General features: G+C 50.3%; 3 protein-coding genes across 9 annotated transcripts in view; 1 reads left to right on the forward strand and 2 right to left on the reverse strand.

The window, feature by feature from the left end:
- Nucleotides 1-3,307: 3,307 nt before the first annotated feature.
- MYADML2 (myeloid associated differentiation marker like 2) lies at nt 3,308-7,043 on the reverse strand. 3 transcript variants are annotated; one of them, XM_051635109.1, is made up of 2 exons: nt 5,676-7,043; nt 3,308-4,402 (listed from the first exon to the last, which is right to left on the reverse strand). In XM_051635109.1, exon 2 carries the CDS (start codon nt 4,386-4,388, stop codon nt 3,558-3,560), a length of 831 nt encoding a protein of 276 aa, XP_051491069.1. In that variant the 5' UTR covers nt 4,389-4,402; nt 5,676-7,043; the 3' UTR covers nt 3,308-3,557. The 3 variants fall into 3 exon arrangements, with proteins under 3 accessions (XP_051491069.1, XP_051491068.1, XP_051491067.1); XM_051635108.1 differs by lacking the exon at nt 5,676-7,043 and adding an exon at nt 4,549-4,877; XM_051635107.1 differs by lacking the exon at nt 5,676-7,043 and having other exon boundaries at nt 3,308-4,877.
- Nucleotides 7,044-8,814: 1,771 nt separating this feature from the next.
- On the reverse strand, nt 8,815-16,281 carry NOTUM (notum, palmitoleoyl-protein carboxylesterase). Its single transcript, XM_051635100.1, has 11 exons — nt 15,956-16,281; nt 15,699-15,751; nt 15,404-15,499; nt 14,809-14,869; nt 13,879-13,937; nt 12,351-12,453; nt 11,475-11,666; nt 11,033-11,133; nt 10,786-10,933; nt 10,157-10,204; nt 8,815-10,049 (listed from the first exon to the last, which is right to left on the reverse strand). Exons 1-11 carry the CDS (start codon nt 16,264-16,266, stop codon nt 9,743-9,745), a joined length of 1,479 nt encoding a protein of 492 aa, XP_051491060.1. The 5' UTR covers nt 16,267-16,281; the 3' UTR covers nt 8,815-9,742.
- A 5,125-nt stretch (nt 16,282-21,406) lies between these two features.
- Nucleotides 21,407-26,659, forward strand: part of ASPSCR1 (ASPSCR1 tether for SLC2A4, UBX domain containing) — a 37,229-nt gene continuing 31,976 nt past the window's right edge. For 3 of the 5 annotated variants that reach the window (XM_051635101.1, XM_051635102.1, XM_051635105.1), the window contains exons 1-3: nt 21,844-21,942; nt 22,012-22,067; nt 23,036-23,147. In XM_051635101.1, coding sequence (XP_051491061.1) covers nt 21,844-21,942; nt 22,012-22,067; nt 23,036-23,147 — 267 coding nt within the window. Of the gene's footprint in view, nt 21,451-21,843; nt 21,943-22,011; nt 22,068-23,035; nt 23,148-26,659 lie in introns of those variants that run through there. The other 2 variants (XM_051635103.1, XM_051635106.1) reach the window with 2 other exon arrangements.

The raw sequence follows: 26,659 nt of genomic DNA on the forward strand, positions 1-26,659 counted from the left end.
GCGGGGGGGGTGGGGCCGCCTGGCAGCGGGGCGAGGCCGCGGCGCGCAGCCAATCAGCGGGCGGCAGGGCGGGCCCGCGCCGACTCTGCGCCACTCAGCGGTGAAGGGCGGGGCCACCGGCGCAGCCCTCGCCAGCGATTGGTGCAACCCGCGCGGGGTGTTGCATCATTCACCGCCTACGGGCGCCGCGTGGGGCCATCCGCCGCGCCGCCAGGGGGCGCTGTCCTCCCGCCGCAGCCGCGCGCGCTTCTGGAAGGTTCGGACGGCGCGAGGCCCGGGGGGTCGTGGGGAGACGTGTCCGGGGGGGGCGGGGGAAGGGGCGGGGGAAGGGGCGAAAGGGGCAGGGGCAGGGAACGGGGGCAGGGGGCGGTGCTCGCCCTCCCAAAGGCGATCTCTCCGCACCGGTTGGGTTGGGCTCGTTCCCTACTTTGTTGGCAGAAATAAATCCCACTCCTCCATCTCCTGGGGATCAGGGTTCCCAAGCACCGCCTTTGGGGATGCTGAATCCCAGTCCTCAGGAAGGGAAGAAAAAAGCGAAAAAAGAACCAAACCCATTGCAGAATCAGAATTACATCTATTTATAGATACAGACGTGTATTTGGGCTGGCTCCCCCGGAGCTGCCTAGACTGGCTGCAAACAAACCTGTAACTCCGACTGAAAGCCTGGACATCCTGACATCACCTTCCCAAAAGCGTTGGGAATGACAGGTGTCTTAGGAAGCCTGTTCTGTGGTGGGTCACTTGATGATGATTTATTAATTAGGGGAAAGATGAGCTCTGGAAATAAAGTGTTTTTCATTTAACTGAATCACGACAGGGACGGTTGTTGAAATCCTGTTCAGCAGATATCGGATGTTGCCTGTCCTGGGTTGGGTAATCTCATAGTTTCCACTGGTGAGTGTTTTAACCACTGAAACATGAGGTTTTGATTTTATTTTTTTTTCTTCTAGAAGAGTGGATTGTTGTCCACACAATCTTTTTTTGCCATTTTGACTATGCTAACATTTTTTGCTCAGTCTTTGGCTGGCAGATGAGAAAGCTAAATCTGAACACACTGTTCTTGGCAATGACTTGTCTTTCCACTCCTCCAGTCAGTGGTATCATGATTTCCACGTTAAATTCTATTTCCTCCTTGTTGTGACAGCACTGGATTCTATCCCTGTTGTTACTTTCTTCTCCTGGGCCTTTCTTGACATCCCTAGCACTGTACAAGTTGCATCAACTTGTGTCATTAGCAGATTTTATCATATCCCTGCTAACTGCCCCTACTTGGTGCAAAATCTTCACAGCAAAAGCAAGAAAATACAGCTGAAAAAAGAGTTAACCAGGTGGGGAGCTTTGGGGCAGACTTCACTGCCAGGGAGAGCTGTGGTGTCACCTCTGGGGACATCAGCCCCTGCCTGCAGGGCACCTGCCCCTGTCCTCCCTCTGCCCAGCCCCCTAGAGCCTGCAGGAAGGTGCTTCCATACAGCAACATTCCTGGGTTTGCAGGGTTTAATTTTATAACTGAAGCCATGCTGGTTCACAGCCACCCATCTGATTTTCAGTGCTCTGTAATAACAAACGTAATTTTCAAGGGTGGCACAGCTTAATTTGTCCAGGTTGACAGGTTTAAAAATAATACATCATAAATGCTCAAGCTTCCTCCTGTGTGCAGTGGCTCTCTGGACACTGCCCGCTCCAATACAAATAGATTTCTTTTCCCAAGTTAGCCTTTCTTATTTGTACAACCCCTTAATTTGTTTGGGGGGCAGGAAATAAAGCTCTCTAATACCCTGTTTGACATCTATAGTAGAGTCTTGGGTGTTGCCCTAGAACAAGCTGGCCAGCCTCTTGTTGGACCATTACTTCTCTTAAAACCTCCCGCCTTAACAGAGACTTGGGGGAAAAAAAGAACCCCCCCCGGAAGGCTCTTCAGTGCATTCATCCCCTTTGTGCTGGATCCCCATCCTTGACCTGCTCCATGGGCTCAGCATTCCCACTGCTAAAGGCTGGTTCTTACTCAGTAGCAGAATTAGCCAACACAATCTGTCCCAACAATTTTTTTCCTTTGCTTTTCCAACCCCAAACAAAGCACTGATGAAAACCAAGTTTCCTTCCTTTTTCTGCAGTGACTCTGCTACAAAGAATGTCAGTCACAGGTCTCGGCTGTCTTGTCTCTGTACTTCTTGGGGCTGCATTCAGGCTTCAAACAGCAAAATAAATGGAGCTGTGCTCTCCAGCAGGGAGCAGAAGGGCTCTGTCTGGTGAAATAACAGCTGTGTGGAGAGACAGATGAAAGGATACAAATCTCTGGAGATGCAGGGTGCAAGTCTGTCATTCAGCTTTATTTTAATTTGGTTAAAAAATAAATCTTGCTTCTGACAGTCAGCTACTTTAGATTTTAATCAGACCTATCTATTCTGCATGCTTTCTGCACAAGCACTCAGGCTGCTTTGGTTTCTCACAGGATCAGAAATGAAGAACATTTCTTCCTATTGAGCTTGAAACCTGAGCTATGCAGTGAGGGACTTCAAAGTGGGTGTTTTGTCAGGGATGGGTCAGAGAAATGCAGCTTGTTGGTGAGACAGAGCGCCCGGGAATCCTGGCGCCGGCTCTGCTGCTCACCACTGTGCCCAAGTTTATCCCATCCTCTCTGTGTCCCCCCTCCCAGGTTTGGTCTTTTATGAGAAATAAATTAATCTCTGCTTCCCCCACCCCCAAATTTATCATTAAGCTTCTGGAAAAAAACTTCTTGACGTCAGTGTAAAGAAGCGGTGGCAAAGCACGTGCCGAGGTACCTGCTGGTCCGGCTGGAGTGGGGATGTCAGGTTACACATGGCCATTTGGCAGGTCAGCTCTGTTCTGCACCCCATTTCTTGGCAGCAGAGCCCCAGTTTCCCAAATTTTAATTTCAGTCATGACTCAGTGTTTGCTAACAGGAATATCCCATGCTTCCCCCCAGGGTGCGTGCTTGAGGATGTTCTTCTGTGCTAAACAACGAAGGAGAGGAGAGGAAGGGAAAGGCCTGGTAATATTCAAAATACTATTACAGCTACGATGTTCTTCTCAGAAACATCCTGACTGGAACTTCCCACACTTGCAAGCATTTCATGTCTCGCCACACAGCCCAGACTAACCCAAACTCCGAGGGATTGTTTTTCATCTCTAGAACTGGTGTTCCTTGATGCAGCTTTTAACTTTCCCACTTCCTGGGTAGTCACTTGATTATGGTTAAACGCTGGTAACAGTTTCAAAATCCCTGATGTCTTTCCTAATATCTGGCAGGGTGATCCAGAGCCTGCAGCCCCACTGTGCTGCCAGTGTTGTGCTGCTGCAGAGGGAAGACTCCTGTGCGTGTTCCGAGCTGGGGCACCAGGCGGGTGGGCTCTCCCCGTGCCCACCGCAGCCCCTGCAGGTCACTGCCTTGCTGCTCCAGACAGTCTTGACCTGGAAGTTCAGTTGATGGCTCCTGTGTGGTGTCCAGTCCTCGCCTCCCTTCCCCACACCCCATCTCCTGCTGCATCCCCGGCTGCAGGTGCTGGTGGCGCCGGGACAGCCCCGCAGTGGCCGGGGCCTCAGAGGTGCGAGACAAAGCGGATGCGCTGGGAATACGCCAGGTCCAGCACGTAGAGCAGCAGGTTGACATAGGTGAAGATCGCGATGACCAGCTGGCTGTCCCAGGGGCAGCGGCCCTTGGCGCAGGCGCTGGGGCGCCGGGGGGAGCCGTACTTGCTGTCGAAGCAGAACACTGGCCAGATGACGGCTGCGCTGACGTACAGCAGCACGGCCCCCAGGGTGTAGACAACCACGGAGCGCTCGAAGGGGAACCACAGCAGGGCAGTCTTGCCAGTGACGCTGAAGGCCACCACCACCACCGTCACCACGAAGCAGAAGCTGTAGACGGCCACGCACCACTGCATCGCCACATACTTGCTGTACTGGCTGTCATTCACCAGCGCCCCAAAGATGATGCAGGCCACGAAGGCCTGGACAATTTTCAGGAGCCCAGAGACAGTGGCCATGTAGCTGGTGACTTGTCCCGGTTTTGCCCTGGTTAAGAACACCTCGGCAGCGTAGGCCAAGAAGAGGAGGCCTGCGAAGACGCTGGCTGCGATGCGGAAATCCCTCACCTCGCAGCCGATGGGGTAGCAGTCCAGCTGGACGAAGTACAGCGGGTAGATGACGGCAGCCGTGACGGACATGAGCGTGGCCAGCATGGCAAAAGCAGCGGTGAAGTTCCCCCAGGAGATGCTCAGGCAGCTGTGCAGGTGCGTGAACTCGCAGGTGAGGATGAAGACAGTGATGGCAAAACAGAAGGTCCAGACAAACATGCAGAAGGTACCATAGGCTGCGCTGAACCCCCCCTGGTGTGCCACCAGGCTGAAGGTGGTGCATCCAAACGCCATCTGCAGCAAACGAGCTATTCCCACGGGGGATGTAACGGCAGCAGTGTTCAGATACGGCCCTCCCGTGCTCTCCATCATCTTCCCAGCCCAGCAGACAGTACACTTAAAGCCCCCCCCCAAACATCCTTTTAAGGTTTTTCCCCTTTGTCCCCAGTCCCACCTGGCTCTGGATCAGGGGACCAGCAGCTCCAGTCCCCGTCGTGTCCCCTCCCGTGTCCGCAGGAGCTGCACTGACGCTGACTGTGCGTTCTGGCAGTGGCTCAGCGTGGACCTGCCGGCTGCAGGAGGCTGCTGCCGAGCCCTGCCCACCAGCCGCCTTCCCAGGGCGCTGCCATCAGCTCCCTCTGCTTCTCAGCTCCCAAACCTGCCCCTGTTTGGTCCCTTTGCCATCTCCTCTCCCACACAGCGGCTGGAAGGGCGGCTCTGTCCCTGCAGGCTGACATTTATTCCATTTTAGCTCTGCAGCTGTAGCTCTGCCGCACCATTTGCAGGAACCCAGGAGTATAAATAGGGGCTATATTAATAGTTCTGGAATGAGTCCTGCCCCCCACAACTGCCGTAAGCAGGTGATATTTAACACTGACACTGCAAGCTCCATCAGAGGCTCCAATTATCCCTCTGCTGCTCCCCCAGGAATGCCGCAGCTCCCCCTGCAGCCGCCCCATGCCATGGGGCTGTCTGTGAAGGCCACTGTGATCCGGCCTTGCTGCAGACCAGGAGCTCAGCCCTGCAGACCCCAGGACAGGGGCATGAGCCCAAGGACACCACAAGCCCTATAAAAGGAATTAGGCCAGAGGCTACAATAAAAGCTGACTCACTTGGCTCCATGTGATCTGAAGCAGGAATATATTTACCTGCTGGGAATGGCCTGCTGTGCTTTGGGCATTTAGCAAGAGCATATGGCTGTGAAGATTTTGAGCACCAGTCTTCACTGTCTCCTTGAACTCTTCCCTGTCTCTGTTTTACTTATATAGAAACCAGTTATTCTTCAATCTCTGAACACCAAAATCAAATACAATTGGAAAAAAAAATAAAAATAATTATATTCTTAGCTCTGTTTTGGATCACAGATTTCAATATATAGTATCAAACACTCCCTCTGGTTAGCTCAAAGCTTCCCCAGTTAGCCATTTTTGGTATACATTTCCCCAGACCTCCCAAAAAGTCTCTTAATTCTACCTAAAAATCTCTTAATTCTAACTCTAAAGGCCCCAAATAAATTTTCTGATGTAGTTTCACAATGGGAAGAATTCAAAACTCAACATAGTCGAAAAATTCCTCACTTACCTCACAGCAGGGTTGCTGACTCCTCACCTGCAGACCAGCTCTGCTGTCCTGGTCCCAGTATGGATCCAGGACCATCCCAGGAGCCCTGCTCTGGTGCAGGGAGTCAGCACGGCCAAGGGCCTGCCCAGCCCAGAGCCTCAAAGCCATTCTAAATTGTTCAGGGTAGTCACCAACTGCGCCAATAAAGTCTGTAACTTCCTAACTGGGAATTATAAGCTCCCTTCATGCTTGGTAACAATAATAATTGCTTCACAGAATAATTTCTTATTTGTGTGTTAATGTAAAGATGTGCCACCCACCAGGGAATGGCCACATGCAGTGCCAGATGCTCTAAAAGTGTCAGCTTCCATTTATGACCTTGGCCTGTGGGATGGGCTGGGTCTGTCCAGAAGAAGGACACTGCTCAGGACACTGCTCTGCTCCTCTTTCCCTCCAGACCATTACTTGTGCTGTGGCTGGGGACTCAGGCTGGATAAAACAGCCCTGGAGGTGATGCAGCCCAGGTCTGACTACTGCCTCCCACCCCCTGCCCTTCTTCCTTGCTCTGAAACAGCTTGTCTACACAGCTGAGCTGGATGAGGGAACTAAGCTCAGATTTTAAAAAGAACAGCCGAAAACTTGCACCTGACAGGGATTATTTTTAACCTGGAGTCATCACTGGTCTGACACTGCAGACGTGCATGGTTGTGTCCACAGCAGCAGCACTGTCAGAGCAGCTAGGGCCAGGGATCCAGCAGCAAGTATTTTAAGCTAAATTGCTCCTGCGAGTCACTTGAGATCCAGCTTGGCTTTGGACAGGAGGCAAATGGAGACAACTCGGGCCACAGAGGATCGCTGTGGTGAGAAGCAGCGGGTACAACACTCCAGCAGCTCGCAGGCAGCATTTTGTAGGCCAGGGGTAACTGTGGAGTTATTCGCATGACAACAGTACAAAGTTTGTGGATGTTGAGGTAAAATGAACCTACCTTCAGCTTTGTCACGGTCTTTCACGAAAATCCCTCCCCTTTGCCTTAAAAAGACCTCTGGTGCTAAATGTAGAAAGCCTGCATTCATTTGGGGTGGGAGTTGCGCAATTAACATCACAACAAGCAGGAAATGCAGCCAAAGAGCCAAGGAGCTCCAGGTTTTCATCCTGGGCTCCGCGCTGCGCTGCCAGAACGCAGGAGCCTCAGCGGCAGCGGCGCCGTTCCCCGGTGTCCGCAGCCCCGTTCCCCGGTGTCCGCAGCCCCGTTCCCCGGTGTCCGCAGCCCCTCGCAGCGCTCCCTGTACCGGCCCCGCCTCGTGCCGCAGGAACGGGCCCCGCTCCTGCCGCTGCTCCCGGCAGCGCCGTCCCGGGTGTCCGCTGGCTTGGGCCGTTACCTGCCCAGCCCGGACCTGCGGTCATGCCGTGCAAATCTATGCACCCTGCTGTTAGTTTTGGGCTTCTTGGTTGCATCTTAATTCTGCTCAGTCACATGATGCACTTGGAGACCGTTTTTTCCTCCCAGAGGGAAAGCATCTCATCCAGTCACAAGATCTGGGAGTACAAACACATGGCTCTGAATCCTTCCCCTCTTGCCCTTCATGCCCCTGGCCTCCACAGCAGATGTCACTGGGGATGAACGTAGAAGCTCCAGCTTTACAAGGGGTTTGGAAATCCGTATTTATTGCGCAAGCACGGGGAACACGGAGCTGGAAATTATTTCCTGGGTTACAGACTTGTTTCCAGCTACAATTTGCAACCACACTGTGTAATTGTTCTAATAAATTAGCCAAGTCCCCCTTTAAAAATATTTCTGAGACTTCTCCCTGTTACAGTTTAAAAGATGGTGGCAGAGGCACATGAACCTGGAAGAGCTATCCCTGACTCCCAGGGATTTTTTCCTGTGCATGCAAGGAAAATGTCCCCTCTTAAGACTCTTTGCCTTTTAAAAATTAACCTTTGAATTAATACTTCAGCTATACAGGTAGCTAGCTCTGCAGAAAAAGTATTCCAAACTTCAACAGTGTAATCTGTCCTTTACTGTTTCCTAGTAGTAACACTGTTGGACACTGCCTGGGGCTTTATCTACAGGTGCATCACCTTGTGTGTAGTCATCCTGCAAACAACTGTTTCCCTTGGTGCTCCCAACTGGTGAACTATTCCAAGTGGAAATTCAGGCTGCTGCTCAAGTACCAGCACTTTGATTGACTCCATGTGACTGCAGCCCTTAAAGGAATCCCATCTTCCTGTATGCTTTTCCAAGCATTGTCTGTACTGAAGAAGCTTCTCAAAAATGTAATCAGAACAATTTTACTTTTATATCCAAGTCATTAAAACAAACAGGATCAGTAATCCCTAGACTGATCACAGGGAAACTCCACTGAGAGCTTTCCTGCATTTCATTTCTGCTGGGAACACCATTCTTTTTCTCTTTAGCTACTTTATCTTACATATGTACTAAACCCACCTTCCACAGCAGGACAGCTACTTGGTGTGGTCCTGCCTGTGTGCTGAAATCCATGAGATGTAACCCAATGGCTGTGGTTTTGTTCACTTCTGGGCTTACTCACCTAGGACAATGCATCTCAAATAGCACTGGCAAGACCCATCTTGAAAGTGCACAGATCTCTTCTAAAATTAGGCCCTGATTTTCTGTGGCCTACACCTTGTGTAACCATTGACACAAGCTCCTGCAAATGCAACATCAGGATCAAGAGCTTCGCTGCTTCTGCAGAATGAGGCGACTTCTGCTCCTTCTGCAGGTCTGTCTGCAGCAGCTGCAGTGCACCACAGCATAAAGCTTCTCTGCTCCAGTGCTTCCCCCTAAGGAACCATCTCTTGATCTCCAGCTTCAGTCACACATTCCTGATACCTCCCTTGTTCTCCTGCCATTACCCTCAAAGGGGATTCTGCATGTTCTGAGGTGGGTGTGTTCATAATGACTAGGAGAAGGGAAATATGTTGGTGCTTGTTTTGTGTTCTCTGCCTTTCATGTTCCACGTACTCCCCGTTTTAAGACAGGCCAGACAGTTTGATCCAACATTTCTCTCACTGAAACGGAGTCCTTTGCTGCAAAAACAGATCTCCCCGCTTCTTAAAGTGCAATGCCTTGGAACGTGTGGCTAATCACCAACCTGGAAACACTTTGCAAGTACAGACATCAATGCGGGGTGAAAATCTCTGTACTTAGACCTTGTATTACAACCTCTTCATCAGAGAAACAATGACAAAGCATACTGCAAGGGGAACACAGAAGACTAATTATTACAAAAAGTCTATACCACCCTCAGCCCTTTCCCAGGCACAAGTGATCATAAGGATAACCCATCCAAATGAGCAGCATATACAACTTTACAAAGACATATGTATGGTTCTCTGGTCAGCCCTTATAAATAGCATTTTACATATTAAAATAAATATGTCCACGTTGCCAAAGTAGCAAGAGGTTTCTTCGTTATTTAAAAAAAAATATGTTACAAAACAATATCATTTATATTTCTTGCTCAGTTTAAAAAAAGTAATAAAAAAGTCATTTTATAAAATAATACGAAAGTAAATTGAGTACAAGAGTGTCCATCCCTAGCACGTGTCCTGGCTTTGCATGTTATAACTCATTGTGAGATGCTGACCTCCAGGAAGTCACGTAATCATTCCTTCACCTCTAGTTGGACAAAAGAAATCCAGTGCTTGCTTTTTTCACCACTTGTATCAAGTCTATGATGTAAAATTCATGGCAAGGGAAGAAGTCCTAGATCTGGGGAAGGTTCTCATTGCTGCTATTTATGGCTTTGCTACTCCCTGTATCAGATTGCCTTGTGTAACACAGGAAGAGGATATGAATGGCCAGAACTGAGCCCTGGAGTTTGGAGGTAATCAATTCCAGTCCAATAGTGTAAGCAAGAAACTGCTTTTTTTTTTTTCTTTTTTTCTTGACACATCCTAAGTGTGCAAGAGTGTGGGAGCACGTGGGTGTGTACAGGTTTGAGCATGCATGGATGTGAGCGTGCATCTGCCTGCGTGAGCGTAAGGAAAAACATTAGAAAGTGTGGGAGAAGGGCTTGGAGTCTCCTCCTGATCCAATCTCTGCCCCTCTGAAGACCCCTGCCTAGCTACCACTGCTGAGCATCCCCAGGAGCTTACTGGGCTCCAGGCCCTGTTGCTGTGCCATCTTCTGAACATCAAAGCCCATGTGCATGAGGAACTGGATCACATTCATCTCCTGCCCTGTGAACTGGTCCCTGATGGTGGGGCATGAGGGGTTGCAGTGAGGCCAGGGGCAGCTGTCCATCAGGTGGATGGGGCAGCCCTTCAGAGGGGCCTTCCCGTTTTTGTTGCTCTCATGCAGGCTCCGGTCCCAGCAGTGCAGGGCACGTGGCAGCGACGTCCCCTTCACCTGGATGTCTGTCCAGTGACTGAGAAGACAAAGGGCACAGATTGTGTCAGAGGGGTCAGTTGTCAGGACTGGGCAGCCCCCCACCCCTTCCCTGTTGACCTTTCACAGAACCTGCAAAGCACTCACTTGCGTGTGATGATCTCGTGAGACAGACAGGCAGGAGCAAAGCTGGCGCTGAGGGGGAAAAGAAACATGGATTAGGTCTTGGAAGGACAAAGGAACTCCTGATAAATAGACTAGGTAGAGGGTGGAATTTTTGCAGCCCCTGGCAAAATTTTTAAAAACAGCAATGCCTATCATGATATAAAACCTGACTGGACTAGAAAGTATCCAGAAGAAAAGGAGTTCCATCCTGCCTCACAGTGCACATTTGCACCAAGACACTCCTGAACACCTGCTCTTGCATTAACAGCTCCTCCCCTGATGTCTCATCGACTCTCTGCCTGTTTTATAATTAGTGCTTTTCTAAACCTCCCTGGTAGGTTAATGGTTGAGCAATGGCAAGGAGCCTGGACCTTACCACCTTGGAGGCAGGAAAGAAAAAACAACATTCCTATGGATAAGAAAATGTAGGTGATAATTATGAAGCTGGAAATTACTTTGCACTTATCCAGAAATGAAAAAGGCAAGATTCTTGATGCAGACTGAGCAACAACAGTTGCTTCTGCAGAAATCAGAGAAATGCTGCTAGGACGCTGGGTACAAATGCCTCTTAGGAACTGATGTGCCAGCTTTTCCTCAATGGAATAACTTACGTCACATCTTTCAAGGTGTTTCTCAGCTCCCTGCCCAGATTCTGGATGTAGAGCCACTGCCCCTCCTGAACAGGCTGGCCAGTGAGGTGGACATTGTCTACAGTAAGCTGGGCCTCATCAAAGAGCCACTGGACGACAAAGACTGGACCTAGGAAAACCGAACATTTGGAAAAGGAATTGCTCTATGTTAGCTGCAGATAGAGAGGAAACCCTAGATTACATTTTCTGTCTTTCCTCTGATACTTACATCGAAGAGTGGGGTAAATCTTATATCCAAAAAAGCAATTCCATTCCTCTCCCTCTTTGAACTGCAGCTTACAGCGCTCAGGAACAACCCCGTTCCAATACCTGGAAGACAAAGCAGTAACAGAATGAAAGGCATCACACAGCCTAACCGTGACCTCTCCAAGTCTGTCTATTTCTGTTCTGATTACAGTTCCTACTTACTGACACCTGAGTTCTTCCTTGACTACACTGTCCCATCAACACATTTTAGAGCATCTACAATTGCATACATTTTTTTGCATGTCTTGATTTTAAATTATTGTCTTTTCCCATAAAATTATTTAAAAACCACTAATGCAGATAGTAAATGCTCTTCAATTATCAAAGTTAAGGAAGATAGAGGAGGACATCTTCTCCACACTCCAACCTCTTATAAAAATGTACTGTAGAGCATCTGCTTGTACCTTATTCCTCTTCTGATGGCTTCTGTGGGAGCACAGGTTATGGTATCGATGCAGTCAGTTCTGCGGTACTGTTTATTATCCAGGAACCACCCAGAGTCTGCCAAGCCTCGAACCTGAATCCCGTGGTAACCCATCTCCTCCAGCTGCTCTGCCACTCGGTCCACATTCAGGAGCACTCCTGTCCCTCCAGCACTGCAATGGCAATGTCATAGTGCAGTCATGGACACACAGCTGGGAGGTGATGCCCAGCACACATCCTGTGGCAGCCACACTAAACAGCTTCACCTCTCCACAGGATGATCCACTACTAACCTGGCAGTCACCAAGTCATTTCCTTGCTTTACAAAGCACTCAGAAATAAAGCTAGTGCTGAGTAACAGTTTGATACCTCAGAAACCAAATTCTGATCTTGTTCTTTTTTCAGAGAGGGGTACATGCTTTCTATCATTCGCAAGAGGTTTGGGTGCTCACCAACCAAAAGATCTCAATGGAGACAATTCACCCTTTGCAAGTTCTGACACTTCAGTGCAACACCTGCTGGGTGTTCCTGCAGAGTGTTTTGTGTTTCTGCAACATGGCTCAACTCAGAGCACCTGTGTCAGGGCAGACTGAAGTTCTGATCTGGGTGTCCCACATCTAGTGATAAAAGGTGTGTCTCCTGGTATGGGCCCACAGGAGCCAGCACTCCTGATGCAGCGAAGAAGGAACGCATTGCCTCCCTCTTGCAAAGTTTTTACCTTATCGTTTTCTTCTGCTGTGTTAGTGTCACTGTACTCCTAGAAGGAATTTTTCAGGAGCTCCTGAGACCTCTTCCCTAACAGCTTTCTGCTGTGGAAATCTCCTGTCTTCACCTCAGGAAATCTTCTTAATACGTACCTGCTCCCTGCTAGCAGCAACACTTTTGCTGTGCTAAGACCTTTTCCCACCAGCTCCTTTATAACCTCCTGAATGATCAGTGCTCCCATGAAGGCATATTCATCTGGAAGAGATAACAGAGTGTCAACAAAACTGTCTCCTGCCCAGATTAAGACTTCTGCTTCCCTTCCACAACTGCTTAAGAACCTTATAAAGGGATCGTGAACCTTAAACCAGGCCCATTTTCTCCACCTGTATCAAGCACATCCTCCCAGGACATAACTTGCTTCTCTGAAAGAAACTGAGTAGATAATGACCAGAACACATGGTAACACAAGCACACCTTCCTACAACAGTGCTTGGGAACTGGTAAACTTAAGAAAACAAGAACAAACTAAGAAGGCACCAGGACCCTTTCTCTATCCATGAGGAACACACGCACTTTCCTACCACCTGGAATCTCAGGTCCAACTTCCTGCATCCGTTTTTTCCCCAATTCATAAAGCAAATTCTGAAAAGTAATGTTTCAAGAAAAATTACACCTACACAGACTGCTACTTCCTAGGCTCCACCAAAAGGCAGGCGTGTTTGCTGAGCTGCTTCACAGGAACAATCACGAGCTACAAGAAGTGAGAGGGTCCCTTACTGTGACAAAAAGTGTCCCTGTGGTATCCACAAGTGGTCAGTTTTCTCAATGTAAGAGCAGGTGAAGAGGCAGCGAGTGACACAATGTCTGCTTTAAGGCCAGAACTCGCAGGCCCACTCAAAGAAAAGCATCAACCTCCTGCCTTTCAGGGCCACATCATGGAGCATCTCGGGCCCAGTTCTTCTGCTCACAGCAGCCTTTATCAACAGTAATTGCACTCCGGTCAAATAAAACTTTTCATGAGCAAATGAGAGAACTAAGCCCCTGCTGTTTCTGCAGACATTACTGCACACAGACACCAAGCCTGCTGAAGCTGGGGAAGGCAGAGAAGTACCTGAGGTAGAACAATTCATTTGCATGAAATCCAGCTTAACCTGGAAGGACTCATTTAACAGACTCTGCCATCACCAAGCTGACAGCCAGTGGCAATGCATGTATTAAGTCAAACTATTCTTGGTTTCCCAAGGAAACCTGCAGACAGCTTTAGCCTGTCATGACAGCTCCTTTCAAAGGACAAACATCCTCCTGACAAAACTCTCCAGTTAAATTCACTGTACTTGCCTCTCAGCAAAGCCAAGGTCACATGCAACAAACCACGGCTCCTCAGCTACACCATTTAATTTGCTGTGTGCTGGAACCTGGAAATTAATTTAAAATGAATTCTGTTCCTCTAATTCTCACATACTGCATCAGTGTAACATCTCTGCAAGCAATGGCTCCGAACTTTGTCAAAACAGCCTGAGCTAAAGAGATCAGGATGTTTTATCTGGACATAGCTTGATATTCTTTCCTGCCCTTCAGCAAGAAAAAGCCTGTTCTTCATTCATGTAACTTCAGAAAAGTCTGGCCATGTCTTTCACTGTGTGACGTCTGGGGCAGCAACAGCCCATCAGCAACACTCACTTTTTTCGGACTTGGAAGAGGCACCACTCCAAACATCACTTGAGCAATAAGGGATGAATCTGTGAGAGAGAGCTGTGTGAGTACTGGTGTTCCTTTGACATGCAAGGAGGGGTGAGGACAGGGTCAAGTGACTGGATAAATTAAACCCTGGGAAGGGGAAAAGGGATGAGAATTTCTTGTCCAGTTAGACAACATACCTTCTTGCACACCAAGTTACAACAATAACTGTCTTGGATTTTCCTCCTGAACACCAGTAGTCCTACTAAGTTAAATCAATAAATGTGTCTTTTATCACTCTCATTGAAGCTCTGAGCTTGGTGGACTGAACAATTTTGCTCTTGACTGTCCCACTGATATTATGGTGGGTGGCCTGCCACAAGAACCTCTCTGTGCTTCAGTTTTTCACAAGAAAATTAAGAAAATCTTGTCAATGCAGTGTAAATGCTGACTGTGACCACTGGAGTTTTTTTCAGGAATGAAGTTATCTTCCCTTTTTTGTCTCCAGCTTGCAGAACACTAACATCCCTCTCTTCTGCTTTTCCCTCCTCTAGAAATGGATACATAAACTAGCATCTTCCTCATGTATCTTTGCTGAATTAGAAGAGCAGCTGCATCCCTCTCCAACTGGCAAACGTGTAACACACTATCAGCCCACCCCTCACAACAGTATTTGCCACTTCAGTTGTTTGGGAAGGCTCTCTAAACTACCCTCATTTTTTCTTCGTTAGCTCAAGCCACAGCACCAAGGAGACTGGACTTGAGTTTCTCCAGATCTTGCCAGAGCTCCTTGTCAGAGAGCTGAACTGGAGCAAATGGGGAAACACGCAATTCTCTCGTGCATGTGCTCATCTTTGTCGCATTCCTGCTAGCCTGACAGGCAGGAGGTGCTGTTTAAGTATAAACCTATTTCCCTTTGTTGTCCCTCCTTACACCATGTTTGCATTCCACCAGTGGGGATTCTCTTCAGGTTGCGATGACAGGATCCCAGTTCCTGCAGATGGGCACAAAGAAACAAGAAATGAACAAGTCACAACTGTGACTTCAGACAACCCGTTTGAGCCTCACGTGGGATCCCCGAACACACAGCTCGAGGGAAAAGCCCAGACAGTTAATCTGGTTTCACCCTGCGCACACAAGGCCTGTCCTGCTGCAGGCACACACACACTGCAAGCGTGCAAGGAAGTGCATCTGTCCTGACAGACTAAGAAGCCCAAGAACAGTTCTTCTGACAGGATTAAGAAAAACAGTCTCTTTAACAAACAAAAAACTAGAACACAGCTCTGTGAAGACCCCAGCAGGTCTGTAGCACACTCAAGCACCTAACGTGCAGAGAGCAGACTGCCCGGAGCTCAAAGCAAACGCCCCGCCTGCGGGGATGCCCGTGCGGGGACGCGAGTCCCGCCGCAGGATCGGGCCCGCCGCAGCGCAGCGAGCACGTGCCCGCGCCGACGGCGACGCCACGGGCGGTTGTCCCGGCCCCGCCGTGTCCCTCGAGGTGTCTCCGCGGGGCAGCGGAGTGACTCACCCACGCGGGTCGCGGGCCACTCGCTGGAGCTCATGAGCCTGCGCATGGTGTCGTAGCGGGTGTCGCAGTTCTCCCTGTTGAAGCAGTACCACCCTCCTGCGGGGACACACCGCTCAGCGCCAGCTGCCCTGCCCGGGGCCGGGGCCGCGGCGGGCGGCCCAGGGGGCTGCAGGGGCGCTGGGAAGCGGCGCCGGGACGGCAGGAGCGGAGCAGGCGAGGCCCGAGGGGCGGCCCCGCTCTGCCGCCCCCGCCCGCCTCGGGACACGCCGCGCGTGGGGGAGAGACCGGTGCTCACCTTCCAGGAACAGCAGCCACCGCCGGCTGCCCTTGGACTCCTTGAGGTAGTAGCTGCGGACAAGGAGGCGGAGAGTTGCGGGGCTGCGGGGCCGCGCGGGGCGGGAGGCGCGCGCTGCACCTGTCACGGCCGCGCCGCGCGCCGCCGCCAGGGGGCGCCACCAGCCTCGGGGCCGGGGCGCGGGGCGCGCGCGGCGGGCGGGGGCCGGGGCGGCGGGGAGCGGCGGGACCGCGCGCGGGCGCGGAGCGGGGACTCACCCGGCCGGGCTGCCGTCGTTGCAGGTGACCGAGGCGTTGTGCAGGAGGTGCAGGCGCAGCTCGTGCGGCAGCGCCTGGGCCGAGCAGGGGTACAGCGACTGCGCCAGGCTCTTGACCTGCGCCATGAAGCTGTCCATGTTGCCCTCCACGGCGGTGAAGTCCAGCGGGAAGCTCTCGGCTGCCGTCGCAACCGCCTCGCTGCGCTCGCGGGCCGCCGGGCCGCGCCGCCGCCAGCCCTTCCTGCCCTCGCCGCCGGGCCCGGCGTGCAGCAACCCCAGCAGCAGCAGGAGGTGCACGGCCGCCGTGCCCATCGCCGCCCGCCGCCAACCGCCGCTCGCCGCGGCGGCAGCAGCCAGCCCCCGGCGGCGGGCAGCGCCGCCCGCGCTCCGCCGCGCCCCGCCGCGCCGTCCGCGGGCACGGTGGTCGGCGGCGGGCGGCGAGGACAGCGCCGGAGGCGCGGGCTCCGCGGGGCGGCTGCCGGCGCAGGAGCCCGCCACCCGCTCCCAGGCGGCGAGCATGACAGAGGGGCACGGAGTGCGCGGGGAGCGCGCCGGGGGCGCCGCCAGCCCGGGCGCCGCGTGGGGCAGCAGCCGGCCAGCCCCCGCCCTGCCCTGCCCTCCGCCCCCTCGGAGCGAGGCGGAGGGAGCGGGGGGTCTGTGCCGCGCCGCACCGGCACGGCGGAACGCTCCGTCGGGGCGCGCCCCCCGCGCGACGCCGCCATCGCCGCCCTTGCCGGCGCCGGGACCGGCTCCGCGGCCGGTGGCGCCCGCCAGCCTCGCCCGCAGGGCGGCGGGGCCACGGGGCGGCCTCTCCCGGGACCAGCCGTGGGGGTCGGACCGCGAGGGCGAGAGAACCCGCACGTGGCAGCCCCCGGCCCGGGCCGCCCCCCCCCCCCCGATTTCCCCCCCCGCGGCCCCGACGGCGGCTCCTCCCCGGCTCCGCGTGGGCGGGGCCGACCGCCCCCTCCCCGCTGGACGTGCCACCGCTGCTCCCCCGAGCAGCGCCCTGCCCCGCGACCCCCGGCTGCCGCGGATGCGGGGCCGCTCGGCCCGGCCCGGGAGTGGCCGCGGAGTCCTCGAGGCGGGGGTTGGGGCCGTGGCCCGGCCCGCAAGGCGCAGCGGAAAGTCGGGAGGCGGCCGTTCGGCCCGGGACATCGGCAGGGGATCCGCGGAGGCGTCCGCGGGTGACCGGGACAGCAGCGAGTCACTCCCGGCCGGGGATGCTGCTGCCGTGGAACGAGAGGGGACACGGCGGCCGCTGCTGCGTTTAGCGGGTCACTGGCAGAGGTTCCTCTGCAGCGGGAACGGGCGGGGGGGCTGGCTGGTCCCAGGCCCTCGCCGAGCCCGCCCCCGGCTCGGTCTCCCCGGGCGAGGCTGCCCCTCGTCCCCCCGCAGCCCCCGGCTGGCCTTGGCCGTGGCGCCGCGGGGGGCTTTGCCCTGGTGCTCTTGACGGCTCAAGAAATTCACCCCCCAGTAACATTTCCTGGTTGTTTCCTGGGGCTGGGACATTTCCAGTGATTGCAAAGAGAATCCTGGAAAAAAAGTCATTCAATTCCACTTACCAGAGTATGGGTCATCTGTGAGAGTCAGGCATGTCACGGAGATGCTGTCCTTATTGCAGTGCTCCGTATTAAAACCCAAGAGAAAACAGAGAAAATGCTACACTTTTAATAATTCTGTCTTCATTTAGATACCAAACCAGACAGATCATGTCCCCTGACAGGCCTCCAGAGACCAGCAGGGAAACAGTTTGTCTTGACCAGGAAATGTAGTCTATCTGTGATCAGAAAAGGTGAAAATAATGTAACTGTAAAATAGTAAGTGGAGGTGGTTTTTTTTTGTAGAGCAAGAGTTAAGGCTGTTAAGATGCTGCAACTACATTTTTTTACCTTGGCATGTTTTACCCTCAACTCTGAATTTCCTGCACACATAGCACATTGGTTGGCACATCGCTTGCCATCTTCCAGTTGCCATCTTACATAGCCTCCGTCTCAGCTCTGCCCTCAGTCAGGTTCAGGCTCATCTCACTGGTAGGCTTGTGTGGTGGTTGTGCTCCTTCTCTTTGGAGGAGTCTGCAGTGCCTGGATTCTGTATCACGTTGTTCCAGCTGGTGCATTAAGGAGTGACTGAATGTGATGGATGAAGAACCTTAGGGCAAAGAAGAGTGCATGTTAAATTTGCAGATCTTTAGGCCTTTGTCCAAAAATGTGAAACAAATAAATTTAAATTTTGCCTGTCGGCTTTACTGAGGCCCCCTCAGCTTTCTTTCCTGGTCAGGTGACTCAGGAGGGTTCTTTTAGAGCACTGTGTCATTTTTCCAAAGCCCAATAAAATGTTTGTTATTACCTCTGTCATGAAGCAGCAAGGGGCCTGGTAAGAAGAGCACGAGGCTGTGTGAGGTTGTGGCATGACAGACTGCTTTCTTACTCCTAGACTTTTAAATCTGCTGCAGTTTATCTCTTTGACATACTGAACTTGAGAGAACATCAAAGTACACAGATTTTTGAGAATTTTACTGTACTATCCTTAAGCACAAGAGGTTCAGAAAGTTTTACTCTTGATAAAAGGCACCCTACATTGAATAGGTTGGTCTCTGTACAGAAGGAAGCTCAGAGAAAGCTATGAAAGAACTGGACTCCTGCTCCAGGTGCTGAAGGGTGATGTTTTCTTGTCAGAAACTTGAGTGGATTACACCTGGAGCCCTCAGCAAGGGCTTGTGCCACAGGTGCTTCCCCTTCATAGCCAGCTCTCATGCCTGATTTAAGTAGCTCTGGCTCGGTTGAAGTTCTCTGACTTGCTTCTTTGGTCTCATTTTGACCGAATGGGCATGGGCATGAGTTACCCCATGGAGGGCCACACAGCAACAGATGAAATCCTGCTTCCTCACAGTCACAACACTCACCACCATCTCTTCTAACATCATGTGGTGGTGGGGTGTAAAGGAACTCTTGACTGGGCAACAGAGCTGTTTTATGCCCTTTGTAGAAACCAAGCATGCTGTGTGATGTCCTGGTAGGAACCACCCTCTGAATGTCTCCAGGGCTGGCAGGATCAGTAGCATATACCATTGGTACAGACAGGAGGAAATACTTTTTGGAAATCATTGTTACTGTGATAAGTAACTATTGTTCTGTATCATGTTTTGGAACTGGATACAACATATTTCTAGATGTTCACAGTTAATTTCCTATCCATTTGAAATGACAGAAAGAGAAAAAAAAAAAAAAAAAAAAAAAAGAGGGGGTTTCCATGCTTTATCAAGAAGCAAATTTATGCATTATTCTCTGTGTGGGTGTGTGACAGAATGCAACATGCATAATGCCAGGGATATCTATCTAATGCAAAGCACTAGCTGCCTAAAAGGTGATTTTAGGGAAAGGTCATTTGACAGTTTGTTTAATGTAAGCACTAATTAAATACAATTTCTGAAAACCTTTTAGCATGGTGGATGTTGTTTTGCTGAGGTTCACCTGGCAGATTTGCACATCCTCTTCATCATGACAGTGGCAGAAATCTGAATTGTTAAGGGTATTTTCAGCTGCTCCCTAGTGAGTTCCTCTCTGTAGCACTTTAATGAACTCCAGGTTGGAGTTACCTCCCCCTTCTCTCTTCCGATGCTTCTAATTTTAGATAAATATTTGAGTTTAGAAGTGACTCTGGGTATGAAATGTGACCCTTAACCTCCATGCAACTTTCTGATTATGACATGCTATTAAAAAGTAGATTCATCTCTTTAATCCTGCCACTTGGAACTGTTCAGCTCAAATTACATTGCTGTCTTCAACAGGAGCAACATTTTTTTAAGGGATGTGTCACTTTCAAATGCAAAATAGGAAACAGGTGCCAGCTTCAGACATCCAACAGGAACTACCCCCATCCAGAAATAAGACCAATTTTTTGGGCTCAATGAAACCCAAAGCATAGCTTTTAAATTTGAATTGCTGCTCTACCTCAGCAGCTGAATAATCATTGGTGTTAACATAGCAATTTTAATAGTCTCTTCTTCTTCATACCTTCTGTCAAGGTATTGCTTAGTAGGACAGGATGTCTTGATGATCGTGATATAGGTAACATGATTATATTCAGAAAGTTCCACAGCTGCTTTGCTAAAATAGTAAAAGAAAAATAAGTGTCCACAGACAACTTACAGGATGTTGGCACATGATTGAAAGTCATTGAGCTGATGTGAACTGACAAGTTACTAATCAGCTGTTCTGAGGTAACTGGCTGTATGTATACCCCTTGTCCATCCCCGCTCTGAAAGTAAAATAAATTGACTTAAACCATTTGAATGTGTTTAGGAATTACAGATGTGGGCTGAGATGCCAGTATCCTGAACACTGTAGCTGTACATGTGGTATGACAATTATACTTTCCAATGAAATGGAAAGGACAAACATAAAGACATTCATGCTATTTTTAGGTTATGCATTATATACTAGAACATCCTTTATTACGGTACCTTGTTGAGCACTTATGGTGTTGGGTGGACCCCAGAATGCACATGCATAATCTCCATCATTGAAATTCCCATCCTCTCTTTTTCATGCAATCACAGAATGGTTTGGGTTGGAAGGGACCTTAAAGATAATCTGGTCCCAGCCCCCTTGCCATGGGCAGGGACACCTTCAAGATTGCACCAGCCTCCCTTGTACACTCCCAAGGATGGGACATCCACAGATTCTCTGGACAACCTGGGCTGATGCCTGACCACCCTCAAAAGAAAGAGCTTCATTTCTCATATACACTGTTACCCCTCATCCCATCACTCCCTGCCCTTGTAAAAGTCCCTCCCCAGCTTTCCTGGAGCCCCTTTGAGTACAGGAGGGCAGCTCCAACCTCTCCCTGGAGCTGCCTTCTTTTTCTTCCTCCTCTCACACAGCTGATATGGTAAAGACAAGTAAGTGTTATCTTTTACAAAAGTGTCTTTCCTTAAAAGGATCTTTTCCCTTTATAAGCCAAGCAAAGCAGACATTTTTGTGGGCTCTGGGGGTGGCAGTGGGGACTTAGACTTAATGTATATGATAAATATAGAAGTAGAGAAAATATTTGGCATGTGGTAACAACTTAGGCTAAATAAATTCCAGTGGTTACCCAAACAAAAAGGTTTTTTTGTTGTTGTTTTTTTTTTTATGATAGCAAACAAAACAGGCTGTAGTTCAATCTCTGAGAACACATTTGATGCAGAAAAGGTGGTGCTGGGAGTGAAGGAGAAGCTCATACATGAAATAAAGTATCCGGAAAATGTTGTGTCCTAAAATGTTAAGATAATCTTGGTTCCCTAGCTGCAGGCATCACATCTGAATGGCTGAGTCTGCAACACTAATCATGAGATGGCAAATCAACCTTTTTCTTTTTTTTTTTTCTCCCCCAGAAATGGCTTTTGAAGGCAGGGGGATGCTCTAGTTTGTCTTGGCACCGGTGTCCTCATCGTGACACTACAGAGACGCCCGTCTGACAATGGGAACACAGTAAGTTGCTCCCTCTTCTCTGAAGGTGATTGTTGCAATAGCTTTGATGTTTTGCCGAGTTCCTGTCTTGTACACCGAGGTACTTTCGGGGTCTCCAGTCACCGCCGTCCCTGCCTGGGGAAGGGGCAGGAGCTCAACCCGCCGGAGGTTTCCTGCCGCAGCTCGGCACCCGAGCGCCAGGGCCGGGGCTGCCGCGGCCGCCCGGGAGGGCTGTGCGCTCGGGGCTCCGGTGGCTGCGGGCCTGCCCTGTTTCCTCAGAGAGCTGGTGGCTGATCCCGACGCTGGAAACCCAAGGGAGAGCAGGACAAGCGGCCGGTGCGGGACGCGCTCCCGGCCGGCCCGGGGCCCGTCCCCGCCCGCCGGGCCCGGCAGCGCAGCCGCGCGCGGGGCGGGGCGGGGCGGGGCGGCGCGCGGGAAGATGGCGGCGGCGGGCGGGGGGGGCGCCGCGGTGTCGGTGCTGGCCCCCAGCGGGCGGCGGGTCACGGTGCGGGTGGGGCCCAGCACGGTGTTGCTCCAGGTGGGTCCGGCGCGGGGGGCGCGGCGGCAGGCCCGCGGGCGGCCCGTAACGCCTGTGTTCTCTCCGCAGATCCTCGAGGAGGTCTGCAGGAAGCAGGGCGGCAGCCCCGGCGAGTACGGCCTGAAGTGAGTCTCGCGGCTGGAGGCTGCGCCGCGCGACGCTGGGGGAGGCCCGGCCCGGCCCGCCCTGCCTGCGGCTGCTCCCCCGGGCCGGGCGTGGGCCCCGCGCTGCCCGGCCGCTCGCCGCCTTGCGGGCCAGGCGGGGCCGGGGCCTGCGGCCTGCCTGCTGGCGAACGGCGCCGGCGGCCCAAGGGCCTCCCCGGGGCCCGGCGCGGCGGCGGAGCCCGGCGGGCCCGCTGGCTCTGCGGGCAGAGTGGCCGGGCCTGGGCAGGGGTGCGCAGCTATTGCGGGAGGTCTGGGAGGGTCCGGGGCCTTGGGCTGTGCTCCGCGATCAGCCTTCGTGGTTGAGCCGAGTGGTTCCTGTCAGGTAACGCATGAGGAAATTGGCCACAGTCATCCCTGCGGAGAGGGGTCCACGAGCTATGGTTCAGATTCTTCTCCAACAAAGTTATTTTGTTCAAATTAATCTCTCCTGATTCCCCTGTGCCAAGTTCCCTCACTTTTGGGATCGGTGCCGTTACTGTGTCACTTTGATGAAGATGACCCTCCCCACACATGCCCTTGTACTAGCTCACAGGCTGGCAGGACTCCTCCTCTCTTACCTGGTGCTTTGGCTCGGTGCTTTTGCAGGGTAGAAGAGGTAATTCGTCTAAGTGTCAGTAAAAAAACTACCATTTATTTAACAGTGAACACCAGGCTTGAATATATAGGTAGTTGCTATTCATCTTTTAAAGCCTGAGGAGAAACATACTTGAATGTATGATTTGTGAGCTTTACATGCTGCTGCTTTTTTAGCATGCAGAATAATTTTAGTTGCTATTTTTTTAATTACCGTATGTGCATTTTGTGCTGTATGGCCTCTAGTCAGCCTGCCAGGAATTCTCTTGGACTTCACATTGTTGCCAGTCCCTGAAGCGATCTGAAGGTGGTATGGGATGGTTCCTGGTGTCTTCATGAGCTGTGTTCTTCTTTAGGTTTCAGAGGAGTGTGTTGGATCTCTCTTTACAGTGGAGATTTGCCAGACTGCCCAACAATGCCAAGCTGGAGATGGTCCCAGTCTCTAGTAAAGTGGGAGCTGGAAACACGGTACGTTCATCGCATGGTGTGACCCAATGTGTTCAGTTACCAGTTGTGCTGGAATTCATCCATCAAATCTGATTAGCAAGAGGATAGTTAGGCTTGGCCAATGCTGGAGTGGAAGACCAGTCAAAGGCTGGCTGAGGTGTGGTGGAAAATGGTAATTTAGCAGCTGGAGATCTTTACTTGCAGCCAGTGTGATGGTGTAGTTCCAGCTGTGCTGGAAACAGGAAGATCTTTTGGGGAGCTGAAAAACTGGTAGTCATGAATGTTTAGGAAGTTAAACATCACTGGAGACTTTGCTCAGCAGTTGAGCTACTTACTTAGCTGTCTTTCCCAATTTCAGATGCTGTTACCCACCTCTAAATTTTTGACTAAAATCTTAAATTCTTACAGGATTGTCTTTTGCTTCTTTCCCAGCATTCCTGTTCACTGTGTGGTCACACAGCTTTGGAATGTTTTGTAGTGTGTGTTGTGTTCAGCAGTTGCCTAATGTCCCTATTCAGTGTAATTTGCAAAGGGCTTATGAATGCCCTGTTCTGTAGGAATTGTCACCTTTAGGAGATTTAAACATCTTTTATGTATATCATGATAACAACTGGAGGTATACTTTTTAAAACAATGCATAGGTGTTAATGAGCGTAAATGTGGTAAAACTAATGTATGATCTTACTTCATTAGCCTGGGAATGAAAACTGCCCTATCGCTAGCAGTCATCTCTTCTTACTGACTTCCTCATATAGAAATTGTCAATTTTTGTGAAAGCTTTAGTTTTATTAGGGCTAAGCTCTTAATATCTGTCTGCCCATTTGTGTTAGAGGTATTTTTTTGTCACGGAGATAAACTGTTGGATACACTGAAAAGTGAACTTCGTAGTGGAGGTGAATTTGGAATCTGCTCTAGTTCACTGTGGGTGTGCAGTGTAGCTTTGGGGGTCCCTGAGGTCCATGTTTTTCTCTAAAATCTCCATGTGCTTTGTTTTGACACTGATGTTTTCTTTCTGACTTTGGTAGAAAGAAGTTTGTGCCCCAAGTGATGTATTTAGTTAAAAAGCCCAACAAAACTACAACAACCTACAAGCTGGTAGCATCTACTTACAATTATCAGTTAAAAAAAACTCGGGATGACATGGAGTTCCAGAGGACAGTGGTGTTAAAATGGTGCAGTGGAGATTTTATTTGACATTTGCATCCAGTTTAGGAGGTATTGTACTGGAGGAAAACAGTGGTTTTGTTTTGCCTTTTCCAAGAAGATACATGGAGCCTATCATAAAGGGTGAGAAGGACTGTGTACTGTAGGAGAGGAGTTTAACAGGGAACCATTACTTTAGATCACAGAAGAGAAGAGCTAGCAAATGTTGAAGTTGTCACTGTTGTATTTGACAGGAGAGTCTACAGAAGTGGGGCTTCCCTTGGAGTGCTCGTAGCTGTTTTGTGGAGTTGAGACAATAGAGTGGATTGGCTTGTGAAGGGGGCAGCCTAAACAGAGTTGCTGTCTCCTAAACTAAGAGCAGATATTTCACTTTGAAGGATTTTACAGACAGTATAAAAACAATACTTTGTGCAGAGCAATTGACCAAAAGAATTCCCTGCCATGGGGAACGTGTCAAATACTGTAGGAAGTTTAAAACAGCTGGATAGCTGTGACTAGAACTGACACGAGCATTATGCCCAAATATAGGGGAGCTGAGATGTGGACTCAGTCACGCAGGTTGGCTGCTGTAATGTTGGGCTGAATTTGGTTCTGTGCCTTTTATTATTTCTCTTTCATTGAGAGAATATGGATGGAAGTAGGTGTTCTTTCCTGGGGTGCATTGGTAGCAGTTACCTGTAGCCATAGAGCACAGGTTTTGATAAATCCTGAGTTTGATCAGCAAATCTGATATTTAAAAAATAGAATGCTTTTGAATTTGCCTTCACATGTAAAAACTATTGATTCTTGCAAGACAGTTTTTCAGTGAAGGGTTGAACAAATGCCCATTGTGATGGCAGGTGGTCTAGGGGTACCACCAGTACAACTGAAGTTGTTAGTTTTTTGTTCATATGTTTGTAAACTCAGAAGATAGTTGTCACTGGTCTTGCTGATATTTTATAGAGAGCCTGGGATTTAAAAAAATATTTTTCTAATTGACTGAACAGGAGTTTCGTGACATGCTTAGCTTTGAACCATTGCCCAAAAACTGATGCAACTGGTAGTCTGAATTTCTGGGCTGGATTCTTATGGAATGGTGATGTCAGCTGTCATCACTCTGCTGTAGCTGAGAATAATCCAAGGCTTGTTTCCAGCACAGGAGAAACCAGGAGGCTGTGTTAGTGACTGGATGAAACAACTTAGTTCTGTTGGCTAGTTGTTGATGATGCCACTGTTTCCTTTGTGTGGAAAAATTCCTGTCTCCAGCAGATCACAACTTGCAGTCCTGCAAGGACTGGTAGGAGCCAAGGCAGATGACAAACACATTTCTCCAGGGAAATCACAGCTGATTGCTAGACTGTGTGGTGTATGTTTTTTTCCCATCTCTCTCCCTTCCCCCTTGTGCTCTCACACATATCACACAGAGAGGATCACTGAGATGGTTGGTAGGACACATGAAAACACAAGAATCAAAGAAAATGTCTGTCCGTGTCCCAGGTTTATGTCCTTCTTGGACTTCTGACTAACGCCAGTTTCTGTGGCCTTCAAGAAACTGTAGGTCACTAGAGATACCAGGTGCTATCCAATAGGACTTTTTTTTTTTTTTTTGTCTTAGACAGGTGTAATAATTGGGAAAACTTAGGAGTTGGACATTTTGAAAAAGAAGGCTGAATATTGTGTAAAAGGTAAAGATAACACCTGAAGTGCTCTGCACTTCTCCATCTCTTGGTCAGCTGCTAGGTTTTTCCCTTGGGACCTCAGGAGTTTCAAGTTCTTCAGGACTGTCCTCAGAGTGTGGGATTTTTTTTTTTTTTTTAGTAGCATTCTCTGAAGGATATATAAGTTCTGCGTGAGCACTTGCTAATGAATGTGGATGTTCATATTCCAGGCTGGAAATGGCCTGTTAGAACAGGCAGTTAGCTGTCCTTTCCCTTTTTCTGCACGTGTTTGAGAACTGGATAGCTGAATGTCCAGAATTATGTTTGAGATATTGTTTTTATTAATTCACTCTAAAATTGTATGTCAAAATGTTGTGGTTGCGTGTGAGTTGCAAATTACACGTGTAGTCTTTTTGGCCTGATAATAGTTGGTTAGGTCTTCAGTGGCTCAAGGATAGATTTGGGCTGTTCTCATTGCTCCTCTGTGGATGTGCAGGGATATGGTTTGTTCTGCAGATCGATGCTGGAGGTGCCAGAGCTCTGGGTGGGGTTTCAGTGTGTGCAGCTGATCAGTCCTGCCTGGGCTACTGGAAACCATTTTGTATAGCTGTGAGGACCCTTGCTGTAAAGTTTTGGCTAGTGTGAAACACAAAACATCTCAGTTGCTTATGATGACACAGTATTTAGGACTTCATCTCTATATGTTTCGAATCAGAATATGGCAGGGAAAAG

Source organism: Apus apus, chromosome 17 (assembly GCF_020740795.1).
Source record: "Apus apus isolate bApuApu2 chromosome 17, bApuApu2.pri.cur, whole genome shotgun sequence".
NCBI classification, from domain to species: domain Eukaryota; kingdom Metazoa; phylum Chordata; class Aves; order Apodiformes; family Apodidae; genus Apus; species Apus apus.